The sequence below is a fragment of the Oculina patagonica genome, chromosome 7, assembly GCF_052425735.1.
Source record: "Oculina patagonica isolate OP01 chromosome 7, crgOcupat, whole genome shotgun sequence".
NCBI classification, from domain to species: domain Eukaryota; kingdom Metazoa; phylum Cnidaria; class Anthozoa; order Scleractinia; family Oculinidae; genus Oculina; species Oculina patagonica.
The window spans coordinates 29,295,399-29,316,645 of record NC_135764.1 but is presented as its reverse complement, the minus strand read 5'-3'; the positions used below and the strand labels follow the sequence as shown (position 1 = coordinate 29,316,645).

The window sequence follows — 21,247 nt, the reverse complement described above, 5'->3', positions numbered from 1 at the left end:
CCATACACGGAGCCATTCGTTAAAATCGGTGTGGGCCAATAAAAAAGTTAAATTTCTTTGGGGGTTTTCTTGAAATTCACGGAGGTTTTCCTCCATCATAGCTTGCAAAACTTCTGACGAATATCTTGCGGCAGCCATTTTTCGGTGTATATACCTTAAAAATATTTGTTCAATTGATATTTATTCCTAGCACAGGGTTGACCTTGCGAGCCCCGCACACAAGAGGGCTGGCCTTGCGGGCCCCACACACATGAGAGTTTTGGCATTGCGACCCCCACACACATGAGAGTTACCGGTTGTGGACACAACTTGCAAAAAATAGCGAGGCGAGACTGGCGAGCCAGCGAGCCAGGCGAGCCCGAGCGGTTTTTTTGCAAGTTGTGCCACAACCGGTAACTCTCATGTGTGTGCTTGCGTAGCTGGCGGTTTTGTTGGGGTTAACGCGCGTGCGAGAAAACCGTGAAACCACGACAACGAGCGGCGAAGCCGCGAAGAGGTGCCGCGGCTTTCTCGCGTGCTAGCTACACAGAACTACACAGGCTACAGATCTAGGACTGAAGGTTCTGAGATAGCTGCTCTCACCCCTCCCCCCTTCAATAAGTTCCAAAGTAGGAATGACGTAACGTTGAACGTAAACACAATTTTCCGATGACTTCCGCTTTCGAAACTGATCTGAAAACAGAAATTTTACAAATGATCTTAGCGGCAGGTTTCATTTTCACGGTATTGTTTCTGTACATCTTAGACTGTCCACAGCCTCTCTATTTTTCAACGCAGAAAAAGCGAGAGAAAAAATAGAGGGCTGTGAATAGTCTATGTACATCTTGGCCGCCGGTCTTTTTCAAAACGTCAATGCAAAATGACCCAAAACCAGATGGCCTTATTACAGTAGATGTACAATATTTTTTCCGCCGGCGGACAACTTTATCATTTGAAGTAGCCTGCGTTGCAGACGAACTAAACCCCGGAGTTTAGTTCGTCTGCACTCCAGGCGCAGGCTATCTTTGAAGACGATATTAATTTTGCTACAGTTTTTGCGATTTCTCGTAATTTTTGTTAATTAACTTATCATGTCAGTTGATCGGACATCAAAAATTCAAAACTGAAATGGTAACTTGTGATTGGGCCCAGTCGGTTTGATTCTACTGGATTTCCGTTTGCAACACGTATATTGGCCGTGCAATGACGTCATTGTAAGTAGCCACGTGACTTACGTCACGATCCGAAAAGAGCTACAACAGCACCTGGCGCTCAGCGAATCGAAGAAGTGTGCAGTACTTCCTTTTACAAGCTTCGCTGTAGATTTGTCATCTCATCCTTGATCGTGTTAACGTTGCTGAGACCTGACAAGTGGCTATGTCGACAAACACGCCGTATCCACCGGGCAATAACCAGCCGCCTTACCCAACGCAACAGCCCATGACTCAATATCCTCCAGATCCTGCCTTCAACTATGGCTCTGCGGCCGGAGGTTACCCTCCGCCTTCCAACCAAGCTGCGTATCCTCCGCCGGTTGAAACAGTACCTTACTCTAATCCAGCTTTCCCTCCTCCGCCGACGTACGAATCGGCTGTAGGGACAGGAGGCAAACCAGCGGCTCCTAATCCGTATGGAACTAATTACTCGTATCAAACACAACCTATCCCTCCGGTGGCTCCAGCTAGCTACCCTTCGTCCTACGCGTCACCTGATGTGGAATATGGGAGATCAGACGGTTCAGACTACTCAGGGATCATCGGTTTTAGCGACAAGTCTATCAGGCTTGGTAAGATTGCTTTCATCTTTGATTTATTAAAACTGTACATGTCATACATTACGTACATGTACATGAATCCTTGAAATGAAGTCTGTGTTCCTCTTTCCTTTTTCTAAAATTATCATGTTACGTCATGTAGGCCGGATAATTCTGTTTCACTGATCAGAAGTTTTGATAGTGCTTCATACAACCGTAACAATGGATACCCTAAACAAATATTTCTCAAAAAATTACAAAATAAAAACAAAATCAAGATCAATCGTAGGCTTAAGCTTATTTATATATTCTATATTTGTGATAATATCAATTACAAAATTTTCAATTTTGATTGGTTAACTGCACAATTGACTTGTCATGTTAATTGTTGGCGTGTGCAGATTAACAAAAAGATTTCATTTTGCAATGCGTCTGTTCAGTCATAGATCTATCACAGATGACGTCAAAATGTGGTATGAACAAAAAAGTGGCGCATGAGCCGCTAGGGGAGTGGGTCACTGATGTTCATGCCACATTTTGACGTCTTCTGTGATCTATGGCTGAACAGACGCACAGCAAAATGGAATCTATTTGTTTTATACAATAACGCAAGACTTCAGTACACTTCAGTGTGAGCAATGCCGCTACCGGTGAGCTAAGTTGTTTTCATTTCACGATAAAGTTTCCCTATCCACGAAGCAAGTGCTGTTAAACCAATTAAATAAACAGAAAAATGATTTGGAAAGTTGTTCAAATCTGTAAGCATTAACCGAAGCGTTCAACTGTCATTTATTTGTTTCCTGTGGCATTGTCCAACTGTACAACATCGGTCAAACACTTTCATACAGATTTCGATAATTTCTTGAATAATTCACTGTCTTCTTCAAGCTTGTTTAGCCCAGTTAAATGCTTTGAAAGGTGAATGATGCTTGGCGTATTATTTCTCACTGTAGATTTGTAATTAAGCTGAACTTTTTTGCTTTGTTATATATGGCCCTGCGAATTTGAAAAACTTTGCCGACAACTCTGATTTAAACTATGAACTCTGATCACTCGCACAAGTCACACCACCTCGTGACGTCATCTATGCGTCTGAACTCTAATAGATCATAAGTAAGAACCAATCAACGTGGGGGTAGAATTCAGGTTATTATAATGAGGCTTATACTGTCACTGTAGCCACTATTTCTATTATCTTAGGTTGAGAGCATACAGCTAATTCATGCTGGCAGAATTTTGGTCTCAGGGTTCTCAATAAGTTTTAGACGGCTGATATATAATTACTAGTAGGCGGCCAGAAAAGCATTTGTTGTTTACACCTAGAAGGCCATATCACCAACAAGAAGGCGGCTCAATACTCAAAGCAGCCGTTTTTTAGCTAGTTACCAGCACCCTTTTTTTAAGAGAACCCTGATGTCTACTTGTAGACAATAGGATTATATAGTCATGCAGAACTGACTTTTTTAGAGATAATAGAGTACAGTTAATAGCATCTTGCGGCAACATACAAAAGCCAATTTTTCTTGCCTTGCTTGTTTGTCTTGCATAGTCAGTACAACAACAATAATGTCAGTGTTAATGATGTAATTTTTTTTCTTTCACTTCTCATGGTTTGTGCCTTGATCACAGGATTTATCAGACGGGTAAGTGTATTAATCATCTGCAGCCATTACTTATTTAACAGCAATATTCATCCCCAAGAGATTTAATATATGTATTTGCTTTGGGCTTTGATTGGTTCACTGGATTGTCTGTGTCCTTTTTGATTGGCCAAAGTGATTTCTGTTTGGTGTTGATTTTATGGCACTCAATGGAAAACTGCTGTATTTGCAAATTACTGTATGTTATCTCCTTGCAGGTCTTTGCCGTTCTTATGCTACAGTTGTTGACAACTGTTGGATTTATTTGTTTGTTCTTGTTTAGGTGAGAATTTAGTACACGAATAGGCCATTTCCGAGTTATTGCCTCCATTTCAAAGCGAGTCTACGTGCGAAACCATTCATATGAAAATGAGTTATACCTTCAGGTCCATTTTCATGCAAATTAAACTCATTTTCATATGAATGGTTTCGCACGTAGACTCGTTTTGAAATGGAGGCAAAGGGTAACTCGGAAATGGCTTATTGATTTTTACCTTAGTTAATTTTAAATGTCACTTAGCTTATAGTTTTGATTTTGATGACCATATGTAGCACGACAAGTGTTTGCCAGTGCTTTATTTGATTGAAGGGCTTAAGTTCAAGAAGCTTTTGGAGTAAAATAAACTTTGTTTTTCTTAATCTGCAGTGACAAAGTAAGAGGTTTTGCACGTGAAAACTGGGGCTTGTACATTTCAGCATAGTAAGTAGAAACTTGATAGCAATCTGTTTTTAAACCTAGAAGATTGTCTGGGCATGCCTGTTTAAAGTTAGCTGATGCTAGGGAGTAAAATCATAACAATGTTAACAGTAATGTTCTCAACTTGACCGACCGAGATTTCCTTTGTTACAAACTTCTTTTGGTTTACTTTCAGTGTGGTTTTTATTGTCCTGTACTTTGTTCTGGTGTGCTGCGAGGGAGTGAGGTTAGTTTAAGATGGTTTCCGCACAACTTTAGAGCAATACAGGCAAAAATAAAGTTACCAAAAAGACCTCTTAGCATGGCAACAGTTTTAGTACAGCTAACAAAAACCTGCCAAAAATTTAGCACTCAAGCTGACCCCGCGAGAGAAAAATGGATTTGAAGTTGTCTTTATTTCAGTTAAAACGGACGTCTTGCGCCAGTTCAAAACAAAAGGGCGCGCGTTTAATACATTTTTTCGAGGTTTGACTTTAATTTTCTCGAGAATGCTTTAGAATTTAATTGCGGGGTCACTAAGACAAATGAATTTCGATGAGATCTTTTAAATAGTATACAAAATGTTGTCATGCAATGAGTAGATTTTTGGTACTTAATTTTCGCACTCATTGCTCAAACTTTCAGCGGAATCTGTCTTAATTTAGTTCTAAAAAATGACATTTGTTTATCAATGGTAACTGACATATAGCACAAGTGCTAATAGGACAGAACATTCAAACATAATTATTATAATTTTAATTAGAAACAAACATAACAAATTAAACATAACAAGGTTAAAAAAATCCCAACTGGCAGGAGGCAAACCAGTTGGTTATTTACAAGCGTGGCTGATCAGTTGAACTTGGGTCTTTTGTGAAACAACATTAGCTAGTGGTCAGAACAGGACTTGAACCTGGGACCTCTGTATGTCAAGTGTGGCACCCTTACCACTTGGCCACCCTGCCTTCTTATCACCTTATAGTTTGTTCTTGAAAGACATGCAGTTTGATTTTAATTTTCTCTTGTTTCATATGATGATAAAATCATGATAAAAGATAATAAAATTGTACTGAAATTTTTTCAAACATAATGGTTACCTTTAAAGTGTGTCTCAAGATTAACATAACATGTAAAAAACATAACCTTAAATAACAACAATAACCACGTTTGCTTGTTGTTCCACTGACTGTGTGCAGGTACAAAGCACAAATTGTTAATTATAACTGGGAAATTTGGAAGTGGAACAATGAACACACATGTCTATTATCTAAACTAGCAAGTCTGAAGTGACTTATGTCTTGGCATGTGATATATTTGTACTTTTCTTCATTCCAGGGGCGCCATTTCTCTAGCCCCCCTCCCCACTCTGAAAATCAGCTGCCACCCCATAAAATGTACACAATAATTTTTTTGCTTATTATAAGTATGCTTATCATAGATCTGTTTTTTTTGTTTCCAGGAGGAGCTATCCAACAAACATCATTATGCTGGTGTTATTTGTAAGTATAAGAAATCTGAAGCAAGAAAATAATAAATATATTATTCATATAAAATTAAACGAACAAAAAATAATAAATTTTTTTAATAACAGAATGAATGAATGAATGAATCAATCAATCAGTGGATCAATGGATCAATCAATCAATCAATCAATCAATCAATCAATCAATCAATCAATCAATCAAACAATCAATCAATCACTCAGTGAATCAAACAATCATTCAACCTTCAATCAATCAATCATTCAATCAATCAATCATTCAATCAATCATTCAATCAATCAATCAAACAATCAATCAATCAATCATTCAATCAATCATTCAATCAATCAATCATTCAATCAATCGATCATTCAATCAATCAATCATTCAATCAATCATTCAATCAATCAATCAATCAAAAAAACAATCATTCAGTCAGTTTATTAATCAATCAATAACTTAATTTAATAAGTGTCAGTGGCATCTAGCTGAGGGTAAAAACCTTTACTTATCAAATACCATAGCTTGTAAAACTTAGCAATGACTTTGTATTGCTGATTTTATTGTTCACGACTTACTGTAATTGAATAGCTTGATGCAAAACTATGCTTAGTGACTTTTAAGATGAAAAATCGTTTTTTCCTTCAAACGCGCCTGAATTTTTGCTCAAACGTGCCAGAATTTTTGCGTGTGGTCTTCGATTAAATAGAAAATCGTTGTCCTTTTGTTTGGGGGGGGGGGGGATTTATTCGCTCGCCCAAAAACGGGATCTGGAAATGAATTTCTTAAACTACTTTGTGACGTAAGCTTACGTTTGAATTATTTTGGCGCGCGAAGCCGAGGCAACAAGACTTTCAATCAGACCAGTTGAAAACTCACCTTACGCATTAGAAGTCCGCTTATTTTCGCTTATTTGACACATATTTGCGCCCGTCTGGTGGTGAAAGGACATCATTAGGTCTGGAAACCCGTAAGCCACTAGCATATCTCAAAGAAGCGAGATGTGTTGCTGCCTGAAGATTGCTAAGCCCTGCCAAGACTGGCGGTAAACTTGGCTTTCGAAGGCGCATTGAGCCAGGCGAGGTCTAGAAGCAACTTCTGTTCCAAAAAACATTATTTTCTCGAAGTTTTGGCTCATTTGCCTCGTGTTGCCGCGTTGAACGTTTGGAAATAAGGAGGTGCTTTTAGACTTATAAAAATTCTCTTAGATTTGGCGATAGGACTTCCCGTATTTCAGCTACTCAGGGATATCCCATAATAATCTTTAATGGATACGTCATTCGATACGCATTGTCACAATAAACAAAGTTCGTTCGGCACGGCAAAGACGGAAAACGCTCACTCAATCAACAGAACACAACAGAATCGACAGAAAAGGATAATTTTTACCAAGAAAAGCAACAAATTGCTTCATTTCGACAAAAAATAGCCCTAAGCTGCGATCCTTTCCAGGAATAAAAGGCCTGAATGTTTAAAAGAACGATCGTTGCTTGTGAGTCAAGATCAAATTGCGTTATGCGTGACTACGGAGAGAAACTGGGGAAAAGCGAAAACATATTATGGATTAACCTTTAGCAGCCTAAATTTGCTGACTGAAAACGAAACATTGAACATTTGGCGAGTGCATATGTGGTTAGAATCTGGCGAGAGGAAAGGGCAACGGCATAAGTCGTTTTTGTTTAAGTATTTCTCGTTCATTTTGCTGTATATTTTTTACTTCTTTTCACTGTTCAGTCGCTCAAGTTTGTCGATCGGTCAAGTTCAATGTTTATATAACATTCGTGACACTTAACCCTAACCTTAACACTAGCTGACGCTAACTTTACTTTACTGTAACTGCTAAGTTTAATCGTCTTTCTCTCTTTGCCGCGTGTTATTGTTTTAAAGTGACCATAGTTCTAGTTTTTCTCGAAGACAAGGTGCAAACCAGAAATTTTAATTCGAGGACAATGTTTTTCCATTAAATTGAAGACCACATGCAAAAATTCGGGCACGTTTGAAGGAAAAAACGATTTTTCATCCTAAAAGTCACTAAGCATAGTTTTTCATCAAGCTATTCAATTAGTTAATATTTATTTTTTGTGTCTTTTAGACTTTGTCTCTGTCTTACCTTGTTGGAATGATTTCCAGGTATGTAATGAATCAAAAAATGAGTTAAACTTTTAACAGTTGCAGATCTATAACTGGTGTTTTACATGACTTGATAAGGTGAAGTGTTGTTTTCCGCTGGCTGAGGAACGAATGAAATGGAAAATGTTTTTCTCAAAGACATGTATCTGGGAGTCTGGGTGCTAGTGTGCTGAGGGGCTAGGTCACATGGTTTGACATGGTTCTCAGTTTTCTTGTTGCCGTTCACCATTGCCAGACAGAGTCAAGCTCATGTTTGTAAACCTACCGTAAAGTTCCGTGTATAAGCCGCACCCCCGATTTGGAAGCTCAAATTTTGGAAAAAAAATATACAGACCATATTTAGTTTGAAGTTCAAGTGAAGTTCTATTGGTAAACAATCAAGGGCAAGCAAGCACGGTTTCGAAACACTGACACGGTGGTTGTTGCAATGTTTAATATAAATTAAGTGTTATGAAAACTAAATTTCACTTGTCATACCTCCTTTTTTCGACGTTTTTGCTTGTTTACAAGCTAAAAACGTAGAATAGGGGTTAGTGGACAAAATTTGGAACCACATAATTTATTTGTAAACTCTCAAGGGACTTTTTTAATTTATCAAGGGACTGTTTTAATTTCTCAAGGGATTACTTTCCGCTGTGGATGATCACTTGCGATCTCGTGAAAAAAACGTGACTTGTCACATTTAAACGTTATATAACAATTTTAAGAACGCCTTCGCGTTAATATCAACTATACTTGGAAATAGGCCAAAATGAAATTCCTTCAAACTCGGCCTGAATAAAGCCCTAGGGGCACTAGTTACAAAAATATAAGTTTAAGATCAATCGGTTAATAATTGATTTTTTAACAATTTTTTTCTTCCCAAAGGCCGAAACCGGACAAAATAGAACACAAAAGTATGGTAAATTCGAAGGCTTCTACAATCGAAAATAAAGTTTGTCATTAAAAACGAATTTCATATCGTCTTTGTACCTCCATTCTACTATCCTCAAAAATAATTAGATCGCAATTTGATAAGAAGGCAAATATTTTACAAAATTTTGAAAGTCGCTACCTCAAGACAGCTAAAAATAGCCCAAAATTTACCATATTTTCAACTGCTTTAAAAGCCTTCTGGTACATCGCTTTGCCCAAAACGGCTTAATCAGCCTGAAAGAGCATGTTTTTTACTACAAATCTGTGAAATAAAATTTTTGGGTAATTAAAATCGCGAGCGCTGAGGCGGCGAAGTAAATGCAGCTATCTTCCTAAAAACCCGACCTTTGACCTTGCCGCGACGAAACCGCTAATAACGAGTTGTGGCAATCTTTTCCTTAGTTTGCGTAGGTTTCTTGTTTTATCGGTTGAAAACACGTATTACGTGATGAATGCAATCTTACTTGATGCATGAAACGCCCAAAAGTCACATATAGACTTCTGTTTGGACAAAATAAAGCACTTCGTTTATAAATACGCATGCCGAAATTTAAACTTGAACGAATTCAATATTGAATTTGGTTTATGCGTTAAACTGCTTAAATCACGACAATACCCACCTGAATATTCATATTCACAGCGGTGCCATATCCCTGGAATAACGTTGAAAGGGAGCTGAATCAAAACTTTGCAATGTTTGCGACTGATACGAATCGAATTAATGTTAAAATTGTCACGCGCTGATTGTTCATGAGAGGTAAACGAATGTATTGTTTCCACGGGCAACCCCAAAATAGGCACTTCCGTAACATGAGCGATAAAGTTTTTTTTTTTTCATTAAAGACTGTCTTTAATATAGGATAAACAATATATTAAACCACACTTACAAATCATTTCCTTTTCAATGAACCAATTTTTATCTTTTGTAAAATAATTTGAAGTTCGTTTACGCTGGAATTTACACAGAATTATTGACAGGTGTCACCAGTTTTCCGATAAATGTTCATTTCAGTATCGAAACTTGCGAGAAAAAGAAATCTTCTTTTAGTTTTCTCATTGAACTGTGATTGCATTTTTGACATAAGAGAAAAAAAAAGGCGAAAAGTTTAAAGTAAGTAAGTAAGTACGTTAACTCGAAAAAAATTCTTGTGTTCGCCCGTTGAGCGTTTAATATTATGGCTTGCTGTGGATACGCAAAACATGTTGGCGGTGATTGTGGTTCGAGTACAGAACGACAAGCGAACGATCATGATGATGATGCTGTAAAGATATCAAAGTCCACCTAAAAACTTGCTGTGTTTCTGATTCGTCATTAAATTTAGAGGCAACACTTTTGCTGGCTAGGGCAGGTAAGTGAAACTCAAGTTAATGCAGTTTTTGCATTGTTCACATAATCAAATATATTTTATTTTGTCTCTGGACATTTTGTTTTTATCTTTCCCTGTTAAAGGTATATTTGATGAAGACGAGTCGAATTTAAATCTAACAATTTGCCCAAGACACCGCGACGCATTTGGGCTAAGGTGGCGAAAAAACAGAAAAACCTGCTCAATTCCGACTTCATGGGCAGCGCATAGAAAACCTAATGTAAAGGGGGAGCGAGGGATAACACTTGGGCAGTCCCGTCGCCTTTACAAAGTCACCACAGTCATAATCCCTGTTGGTTCAAGTACGTTTTTAGAACTTCTTGTGAGAAATGTTTCGACCTTCACTTTACCCTCACCCGTTGTTTGATTGAACGCAAATATCCTTTGGTCTCGTCACGCCTTTCTTCCCACATTGGGGAGAAAAGATTGCGTGACGAACCTGAGGATTCAACGAAGGGGCTTTCATTTATTAGTGCTTTGAAGCCAATCTGAAAAATTACTCATAGTGCCTTACAAATAACAGCCACCTACCAATCCCTTTTATTGGTGAGAAAAATGTCACGTCCCCCATTTTATTTATTGTTTTGATGTAGTATTTTCCCAATAGTGTGTTGTCATGCCCCCCCCCCCCTCCCCGAGGTTAAGCTTCCCAAAATAACATAAACCCACATATACACACACACACTTTCGCTACTCTCCTCTGTGTACCATTAAAGGGAAGCGTTTTGTTTTTAAATGCTTGAAAAGGTTCTCCGATGTGGGTGGGGCGGGGCGCGGTGGATGGAGTGTAATTTTTGTTACTCGATTAAGGAAAGTCTATTTTACACTGTATGAAACGTGTGAAATGGGTGGAATTGTAAACGGTGATCAATCAAAGCAATGTACAAAATAAATTAAATATGTTCTTCCTTACAAAAAACACCTTAAAAAAAAAACAACAGAGTGCAGTTATTATAAATATTCAATCGCGATCGCGAGGGGGTTAGTCACAATCAGAGTGAAAGCAATCTTTAGAGTCAGAGTCAGGACATGATTTCCCCTAAGGTTGTCGAACCGTCAGTCACCAACAACAGTGAAAACTGTTCTTCATACGACAGAACTATACTGTCACCCGGACGATCACACGATACGACCTTTCTGATACTCCTGGGTTCAAACCATTTACTAAAAATAAAATCCTTGTATAACATATGGTTCAAGGTCGAATGAATGAGTTTTTATTTTGACAAGACATGTACGACATGCATTCATTGTTTTATTCGCGTTCACGATCTTGCATATTACGTATGCTGAATATAATTCCACACGCACTAGCTTACAAATATCTCTTGCAAGAAAACGAAAGTCCCGAAAGTATGAAAATGTCAGTTGTCCTAAGTTTCAGAAAAAAAAAATTATTATCTTAAGTGGATAAATAACTATCTCTTCTTTAATTTCAGCCGCAACAAGTTTCAATTACACGTTTCAACGAAATTTTTCGCCGGGCGAGTTTCAAGATGTCAGCAAAGAAGGTCGCAAGACGAATCCTCAGACGTCTTCCGATGAACAGACTCTTCCTGAGGTGTCAGAAACGACAGATGCAGAAGAAGGCGCAGGGGTTTTCCACTGTCCAAATGAAGGGTGTATCAAGGTTTACCAAAGGCACTGGGCACTTGAAAAACACATGTCGTACGGAAAGTGTGAATTGCGCCCAGAAAGAGCCACACTACTTGACAAAGCGAAACAAATATACCATGTTAAGTTAACAGAGGGAACGAGCGGAGGAGTAACAAGCCATGATGAAGAGGCCGCTGCCCGGGGAATAGCCGAAATTTCCAATCAGAGGGTGGGCGTTAAAGCAAACAAAAAAAGCTGGGCGATTCAGTGAAGCGCAGAGGAAGTACCTTGACGATAAGTTTAACATCGGCCAGCAAACGGGTCACAAAATGGATCCAGGGTCAGTAGCTTGTGACATGCGCTATGCCAAAACTTCAGAGGGTACCCGGCTTTTTACCAGAGATCAATTCCTAACTGCACAACAAGTACAATCTTACTTTTCACGCAACGCAGCCAAGCTACGTCATCAGCACACAGAGGATGACGGTGTGAGTGATCACGAGGCTGCTCTCGAGCAACAGCAATACTGGGACACTCGTGAACAAGTTCTTCGAGAGGTCCAGCTTCAGCATCCTGTCATTTATGACAACTTTGATCTTTGCGCCATGTATGATGCAAACAGGCTGAATAAGCTCAGTGTTGACATGTTAAAGTATATTTGTGAATACTTTGACGTAAACAAGGAACAACTTGCAGTACGAAGGAAAAAAAAAAAGTAAAGTCTGTCTCCGAGCCATGAGGCCCATACAGCCGGAGCTTATCCCGGTTTCCGTAGCATTAAGCGACTAGGAGTATTGCTGGATGGGATGCTAGTCCATCGCAGGGTTACCCCCCAGCAGTAAATTCGCCGGTACCCATTTATACACCTGGGTGGAGAGAGGCAATGTGAGAGTAAAGTGTCTTGCCCAAGAACACAACGCAGCGCCCCGGCCAGGCCTCGAACCCGCGCGCTAGCCATTAGGCCACCGCGCCACCATTAGGCCACCGCGCCTCCCACAGTACGAAACAGTACGAAGGAAGCCGCGATATACTGCGCTAATAGGCAAACTTATAGAGTCATGTTCCTGCCATGAGCAGCAGTAGCAGTTATGCAGAGAAATGAAAGCATCCGAGGGTCCCTTGCTACTACAGTATTTTTTTCCATCCATACTCCTTCTGGCCTAACAGACTGTAAATAGTTCATGTATTTTGTAGTTTTTTTCCCGCTCAGATTGAATTGGAGCAGTGTCGCTAGTTTATGTGAAGTGAGCTTTATATAAACAAACATTCTGTGTAAATTCCAGCGTAAACCAATTTCAAATTAATTTACTTTAGATAAAAAAAAGGTCCCTTAAAAAGAAAATAATTTGTAAGTGTGGTTTTATATTGTTTATCCTATAAGACAGCCTATAATGAAAAAAAAAAAACTTTATCGCTCATGTAACGGAAGTGCCTATTTTGGGGTTGCCCGTGGAAACAATACATTCGTTTTCCTCTGATGAACAATCGGCGCGTGACAATTTTAACATTAATTCGATTCGTATCAGTCGCAAACATTGCAAAGTTTTGATTCAGCTCCCTTTCAACGTTATTCCAGGGATATGGCACCGCTGTGAATATGAATATTCAGGTGGGTATTGTCGTGATTTAAGCAGTTTAACGCATAAACCAAATTCAATATTGAATTCGTTCAAGTTTAAATTTCGGCATGCGTATTTATAAACGAAGTGCTTTATTTTGTCCAAACAGAAGTCTATATGTGACTTTTGGGCGTTTCATGCATCAAGTAAGATTGCATTCATCACGTAATACGTGTTTTCAACCGATAAAACAAGAAACCTACGCAAACTAAGGAAAAGATTGCCACAACTCGTTATTAGCGGTTTCGTCGCGGCAAGGTCAAAGGTCGGGTTTTTAGGAAGATAGCTGCATTTACTTCGCCGCCTCAGCGCTCGCGATTTTAATTACCCAAAAATTTTATTTCACAGATTTGTAGTAAAAAACATGCTCTTTCAGGCTGATTAAGCCGTTTTGGGCAAAGCGATGTACCAGAAGGCTTTTAAAGCAGTTGAAAATATGGTAAATTTTGGCCTATTTTTAGCTGTCTTGAGGTAGCGACTTTCAAAATTTTGTAAAATATTTGCCTTCTTATCAAATTGCGATCTAATTATTTTTGAAGATAGTAGAATGGAGGTACAAAGACGATATGAAATTCGTTTTTAATGACAAACTTTATTTTCGATTGTAGAAGCCTTCGAATTTACCATACTTTTGTGTTCGATTTTGTCCTGTTTCGGGCTTTGGGAAGAAAAAAATTGTTAAAAAATCAATTATTTAACGATTGATCTTAAACTTATATTTTTGTAACTAGTGCCCCTAGGGCTTTATTCAGGCCGAGTTTGAAGGAATTTCATTTTGGCCTATTTCCAAGTATAGTTGATATTAACGCGAAGGCGTTCTTAAAAGTGACATGTCAGCTTTCTTATCTCAACGCACGTGTGTCTGAAAGGCGATCTATAAAAAGCGTCGTACAAACAATGGATTGCGTAATAATCACTAGCACTTACATCGTTTAAAAATTACAAACGTCAAAAATAAACCATACCAAAAAACTCGCTCTTTTCAAAGATATTATTGAAGTTAAAACAAATGCAAGAGATGGGGGCTTCTTTTAGCTTAGCAGCGGTTAAAAATTAGGCCAAATTTGGTCGCTACATGTAAGCGCAACTCTATTTCGTCATCAGCCTAGGTCGTTAGGGACGTGACCTCGTGTTGACAGGGAATGACAGCAATGTTGCATGAATCGGCTTTAAAACATGCGATCGTATCTACGCAGTTCGAGTGGAATTTCAGTCAAAGACAGCAAAATTCTTAAGTATTTCATCTTCAACTATAATTCGAAAGCATTCACTGTATATATGGCTTTTGTTTAATCCTGGGTCTTGATATCCGACCCTTGCAGAGCCTAGACAAAACGCAGCTTGAGTGTAACGATTTGTTTACGCCCCAATTATATGCGCAATGTTTTCTCCGACAGTAGTCGGAAATATCCGTATTTTTTTCGTGTTTTTTCGTGGAGCAATCGTAACAATACGGCCTTGAACACATTAAACAGTGGTCTACCCGGCTATAACAATTCAAATACGGTGTCGCAAAAACAAAGCGTCGAACGCATATTTTGCTGTTTCATTTGCTAATTTCGCTGCCGTAATCGACTGCCTCGAAAGGTCCTTGCAATTTTAAAGTTTAGAATTGTCAGATCTCAGTGAAATTTGCACTGTTTATTTGTGTAATGTTAAGGAATATGTGTATAAATACCCGGCGCGGACGAGCCATTTTTGACAAAATTATATGGCTGCATTTCCTCCGCGAAGATAGGAAATTGTTAAACTAAACTACAAAGAAACTGTAATGATAAGTTCGAAGAACAATGCACAGGATAAACATTTGACTCATACTTCATGCAAAAACGTCGACATCTCGAAGAGACTTTGATTAGTTTGAGTTCACAATATCTTAAACTTGGATGCTCTCTTGATATCATTTTTTCGAGATTATCACTTCTTAACACTCCTGAAACACTTGTAATTCGTTTGAATCTCCAACCAGAGATGTTTCCGTAGATAAGCCGCACCCCCGATTTTTGACTTGAATTTAGAGGAAAAAGGTGTGGCTTATACACAGAACTTTACGTTATTACAATAGATGCGTGGAAAGTAAAAGGCAAGCTCCTTTTATAGTGCACCCATGCATTTTACTTTTTATTTCTTCACCCACAGCTTCCATGAGACAAACATTGTGCTAATCATGATGGGAGTCACCACTGTAAGTAGCACTAGCATACTGTAAAATTCCGGTCATAAGCCCCCCCGCTTACAGGCCCATCTACCTGGAAACAAAAAAAATACATCCAATTATAAGCCCCCCGGATATAAGCCCCCCTCTGCTGGATGACAGCACTGAACAGGGCTAAATGTTGCTTTATTATGCATTTTTAACTTAAAATGTATTTCGATCAACACTCTAGCCTGCGTGGCCGGCGTTCAAAGGGGAAGGAGAAGGGGAGTTCGAGCGTGAGGTGCGAAGAGAGAGCGCGAAGCGCGATCGGAGAAGGGAGAAGGGGAACGCCTGCCCTGACGCTATTGTTTTTTTCATACCGCCCCCAAAGTACTTGTCATCTGCTTGCCCTCTGTTTTACGTCTGGCTGTCAAAATTATCCAATCTGATTGGTGTCGATTTTCGCGGAAAATAAAACCCTTCACCATTCGAATGCCTATATAATTTCTTTTCTTCTCGTCTTCTTGTCAGAAATATGGCAAAACAAAATCTTTTCATGGTAGATCATCTCAGATATATGTAAATGTAAATGTAAATACAATTTTAAAGTCCATACGCAGGACGAGGTTACCCTCAGTGTCCGAGCCAGAAGCTCATGTATAAGACGTAGGACTGATACAGATCGAATTGGAATTTAGTAGTGTTGATTTTTGCGGAGGGAGGAAAACCGGAGAACCCGGAGAAAAACCCTCGGAGCGAGGACGAGAACCAACAACAAACTCGACCCACATATGACGCCGGGTCCGGGAATCGAACCCGGGCCACATTGGTGGGAGGCGAGTGCTCTCACCACTGCGCCATCCCCGCTCCCCCTTCAACTGCGGATTTGTTACGAAAGTTGCCGTTCTGAGACTGAAAGAACGTTTATTTCAATCAAGCAGCGTTTCCGGTGTTCGAGTTTATGGCGTCGGGTTGCAACCGGCCGTGACCAAAACAACTTTATAATTCACAGCGTGTAGCGCTTACCGGCTGCTATAACTTGTTATAATTTCTTCGCGAATTCAGTAGTTTGATACCAAATCCTACAACGGCCGATTTCTTTCAAAGAATCAACCGCTTCGCAGAGAAATCGCTCATAACATGCGCCATTGGATTCATCTGCATTGAATGAAAGTTGAGAACAGACCACAGCCATCAAATTAATCGATTAAATGACATACATCTGACTGATCAGAACAATCAATTTTCACACTCTATAAATTCTGACCAATCACGATTTTTGCGTCCAGAATCTGGACGTAAAAAACGACAAAAACAATAGCGTCAGGGCAGGCGTTCCCCTTCCCCCCTTCCCCGATCGCGCTTCGCGCTCTCTCTTCGTACCTCACGCTCGAACGCCCCTTATCCTTCCCCTTTGAACGCCGGCCACGCAGGCTATCAACACTCCTGTGGCCTGTTTGGAAACGTTTTTTTTATTCCACTTATAAGCCCTCCCGGATATAAGCCCCTCCACTTTTAAACCCACTAAAAACCCTAATGAAGTTGTATAAGCCCAGGGCTAAATACGGTAGCCATTATAGTAAGGTTAAGTCTGTATTGGGCCAAATTATCTCGTAGCCATAAAAGATTACCGGTATCCCAGTTTCTGTAGTATTAAGCGACTAGGGAGCCCCTCTATGGGTATTGCCGAAGAAATCAAAGAAATGGCAATTGCCGTGGAAAAAACAAAGATTTTAAGATTGAAGCAAAGATTTAAGCTTCGAGCTTGTGGGGTCGTATATGAGCAAACTTGAAAATTTCATAAATAACATCAAACGCTGAACAAACAGAACAATATTGGCAACAAATCTGAACAAATCCAAACAATCGTTAATTTTTCTTGCTGTATTCTTTTTGTTTTCAATTGTTGCTGAAGTGAGATATTTATTCAGCTGTGAATTACACTGACTACACTATCACAATACCCATAGAAGGAGGCAGCGTGGCCTAGTGGTTAGAGCGCCGGACTTGAAATCTGGAGTTCCCGGGTACAAGTCCCGTTCTGACCACTATCTGGATTTGTTCTCGGTTGCCCCAAGCTCAAATCCTTGGTCATGCTTGTAAATAGCCAACTGTTCTGCCTCCTGCCAGTTGGGATTTTTAACCATGTTATGTTTATTTAATATATTATATTTGTTTCATATACACGGCCCCACAAGCTTTTAGCTTTAAACACAAACCGTGTATAAATAAAGTTGCTTTACCTTTTTTTTTACACAGTTTCAATCCATAAAACGAAGATCTGTTTAAAAAAATCAAAGATTTGCACAAAAAGTGCGACGAAAACAAAGTCTGCAGGTACCCAGAGAAAGGCTCACTAGGAGTATTTCCCCCCCCCCCCCCCAAATGGGATGCTGGTCTATTGCTGGGCTACTAATCCCCCCTCCCACCCTACCACACCTCCAAACATTAAACTTTCTGGTACCCATTTATATAGCTGGGTGGCAAGAGGAGAGTAAACTCGCTCACCCAGGAACACAATGACTGTAGCAAGGACTTGAACCTGGACTGCTGGATCTGGAGTTCAGAGCAAGGCACCTCCAGTCTTTATATATTTTAGCTTACAATTTTAGCTAAAAATCCTCATTTTTACATTGTTGTGGTGGCAATTAGGTTCAAAGTGACCTGACTTTTTTGCATTTTTTTTCAGCTTGTTTGTGCGTCTGTCATGATCTTTGCTTGTCAGACCAAGGTGAGGTTTTTTCTTGATAAAAATTAAACCTTGTATAATAAGTTGGTTCTAACTTTTACATTTGCAGATGAAACCCTAGTGTGTGACCATTCAAATGAACGCTATTGAGTAGAATTTTCACATAGTATAGCTTGTTTAAAGAAATGGTCAAGACTATTGTACTCAGACAGGACCCACAACTCTGCAAAAATACAGGTGGTTTCTTCATGTACCCACCTTAAAAGATGGTATAAAGTTTTACACAGCCCCACTCTATCAGGAGTAGAAATCAAGAAAAAGATTCAAACCTCCTTGTGCCATTTCTCCAGCAATGCAAGCTTCTGCACACCTAATATGAAAGCATTAACTCAAATTTTGAAGCCAATAAATTTTGTCCATTTGGCTTATCAGACAGGTGGTATCTTGCATAGCCCCCCTACCCCTACACAAGGTGGGTCCTCATCGAGTACACTTGTTATGATTTGATATTGTTTCAGTTTCTGCAGAGTGAAAGTATTTAATGGTAGTGCTTTTCTTCAACAGTATGATTTCACCACATGGGGTGGAGTTCTGTTCTGTGCAGCCCTGGCCATATTTTTCCTCAGTATCTTCACTCCCCTTTGGTTGGCTCTATCAACCACGGTATGTGTGACTTTGCGTAACTTTTTATACTACAATACAAAGTTCATTGCTTTTTTAACAACTGGACCCAGAAATGTGGATTTTAGAATTTCGATACCAAATCTGAAAGGATTGTTTGTGTGGCAAGCATTTGATTAGACTGTGAAAAGTCCTTCAATTGTTACAGCAAATAAGGTCTTAATGGGTCTAGCTGAATGAAGTCTCTCTAAATAAGCAATAATGTTCCCCACTATATTAAGGAATTTAGTTATTGAAAATTGCTCACTTCTGTTGTTTTGCTATTTTATTTTGTAACAGGCTGGAAAAATTGTCATTGGGGGCTTGTTGGCCTTGGTGTTTGTTGCAGTAAGTTCTTAAAAATTCCTCACCAGTTAAGCTTTCTATAGTCCTTAAAATTAAGTGTGTACTATGCAGTGAGCAAAATGTTCGCTCGTATAATATGTGTAACCATCGAACAAGGGATTTATTACTAATTTTCCACTATTATTTCAAGGCAAAAGGACGTAAACAAGTCAAAGTTTGGATCGTTTTGTCCGGCCATTTTGTTGCACCTCTTTCCGTCCATATCTTTGCCCTGTTCTACAGTGTATTACCCGCTTACATTTTGCGCGTTCTCTTGACCTATATGGTGTTTAAAATGGGGTAATAGTGGAATAATAATGCTTGGTATTGCTTGAAAATCTTTGACATGACTCAAACATTGTTTCTTGTCTGTCCTCAGTTCCTTGCCTACGATGTACAGCTGGTTATGGGAGGTAGGAAATACGAGTTGAGTCCCGAGGAATACATCTTTGCATCACTGATTCTGTACATGGACATCATTCGCATCTTCTTATTGCTTTTGGCGATATTTGGCCGTGGCAGCAACTGAACTATGTAAAATATTTAAAACCATCCCTCATGCGTCAAATGAAGGCATAAATCTTTTACTCGCATGAGTACTGTGTAGTCAATCTCGTTCCCGGAGCTTGCATTCCCCTTGACCAGCAGTCGGGAAACTCAATGGGCTAATCCAAAACTGGAACCAGGAAATCCTGGTTCCGGTTTGTATGTGCGCATGCGCCAGAGATTGTGGTGAAACGAACAAGTTTTCAACAGCCAATCAAATTCAGTCATCTTTTTGGCGGGTTTTCAGATTGGCCCAGAGGTCCCAATCCCTGCTGCAAACCCGAAGGATCGCGGCCTCTGGGGACGAGATTGCTGTGTAGTAGAAATAAAAAAAATCACAATCTATTTTAGATTCTTGCATGGACTTAAAAAAGAACGTCTAAGTTGGAGTCGTAGACGTGTCTTCTTGTAGCATCAAAATTTCAAAACTTAACTTTAAAGGAAAGTTTACGGATGAAAAGGTTTATGAAACCGAGTACGCGTACCTATTTATCCTGGACAGCCATGGCATTATTGACTGTTTTAATAAGGCTCTATTTAGTTGCTTTCCTTTCAAATATAATTAATGTTAAAGAAAAGAGCAGCTGGAGAGAAATTTTGTCAAACGTTTCAACTGAATAGTCAGGGTAGGCCTGGTTGTTTTGTGGTGAAAATTGAACTTGCCTATCACTAAAAGGGCCAATCCCTGTTTCATTTATTGAAGCTAGGGGCATCTGCTTATAATTCTACTTGATAGTATAACAAAATAATCTCGTATAAAATATATTTTTTTGAAGGTTTTTTCAAACTGAGTTTTTTTCTTCAAGGTCACTACTTACATTTCAAATCAATGCAATCATAATCTAAAGTTCAGAGATTTAAGGGACTCAACTATTTTCTCAGCAATTTCACTGGGGTCACTGATTATATCCCATTTAACAACCACATAAAAAAAAAAAAAACATTTGAAGCAGGCAGCTTTTAAATGCTTAGCACATGCTCCACAGAAAGCCATTGTAGCACGGGGTCATGGATGGTTTACGGCTTAAAAAATTAAATAATAGTTATCTGTCATAATAGTATGCCTGACTCAGGGTTATTATATCTATTTAACTGTTCTTCAGTGGATGGTAACTGTACACTGTACTAAGGTAATATCCGTTACTTATAATATTAAGTACTGAGTGATATTGTTTGTATACCAGTTTGGTTATGTTAGGCAGGTTTAAGTTGTAAAGGTTTACATAACCGACCTAACGTCTGAGAGGTTTTTAACTTTAGTAAAGTAACTTTAAAGAAGAGTTTATAAATGTCAGAATTCGTAATGTAAGATAAAATGTAGTCAAAAGTTTAAGATAATGTATCCAGTTGCCTGCATTGTGAAGCTTTTTGAATACTTCAATGTTCAATTAAACTCAAATGTACAATGCACACCTCAACTTGTACAACCACCCCCCCCCCCCCCCCCCCCCATCCGTCCCAATCACACACGGGCCACAAAAACACCCCGCTCCCACAAAAGTATACCTGATTTTTTATTATCATTTACCCCACATTACTCTGCCCTCCCCTCACAGCGTTCTTCTCTACAATCACGTGATTAAAGAAGTCACATGATTATGGCAGTTTAATTCGGTCTGAGCCTAAGTGAAAAAAAAATTCGCTTCGTACCTTTTTTACCCGTAGTTCTCGGAACTGTTACAGAGTGTCCTAGAGTATCATTAAGCTCGCTACT

At 39.2% G+C, this 21,247-nt stretch overlaps 1 protein-coding gene across 2 annotated transcripts; it reads left to right on the top strand.

Moving 5' to 3' along the window:
* Positions 1-1,212: 1,212 nt before the first annotated feature.
* Positions 1,213-20,943, top strand: LOC144661721 (protein lifeguard 2-like). Of its 2 annotated transcripts, XR_013572337.1 has the most exons (13): positions 1,213-1,765; positions 3,362-3,375; positions 3,591-3,655; positions 4,019-4,072; positions 4,245-4,295; positions 5,508-5,547; positions 7,622-7,659; positions 15,296-15,341; positions 17,983-18,024; positions 18,547-18,645; positions 18,943-18,990; positions 19,367-19,634; positions 19,793-20,943. XR_013572337.1 is itself a non-coding variant. In XM_078522541.1 (12 exons), the coding sequence occupies exons 1-12, from the start codon at positions 1,357-1,359 to the stop codon at positions 19,514-19,516; spliced, it is 1,056 nt and encodes a 351-aa protein (XP_078378667.1). In that variant the 5' UTR covers positions 1,213-1,356; the 3' UTR covers positions 19,517-20,943. The 2 variants fall into 2 exon arrangements, 1 of the variants encoding a protein (XP_078378667.1); XM_078522541.1 differs by having other exon boundaries at positions 19,367-20,943.
* The last annotated feature ends 304 nt before the right edge of the window (positions 20,944-21,247 follow it).

Coding starts and splice junctions, on each gene's coding strand:
- LOC144661721 (XM_078522541.1), top strand. CDS start 1,357: ATGTCGACAAACACGCCGTATCCACCGGGCAATAACCAGCCGCCTTAC. Junction 4,073..4,244: donor GGCTTGTACATTTCAGCATA/GTAAGTAGAAAC, acceptor GTTTACTTTCAG/TGTGGTTTTTATTGTCCTGT. Junction 5,548..7,621: donor TCATTATGCTGGTGTTATTT/GTAAGTATAAGA, acceptor TGTGTCTTTTAG/ACTTTGTCTCTGTCTTACCT.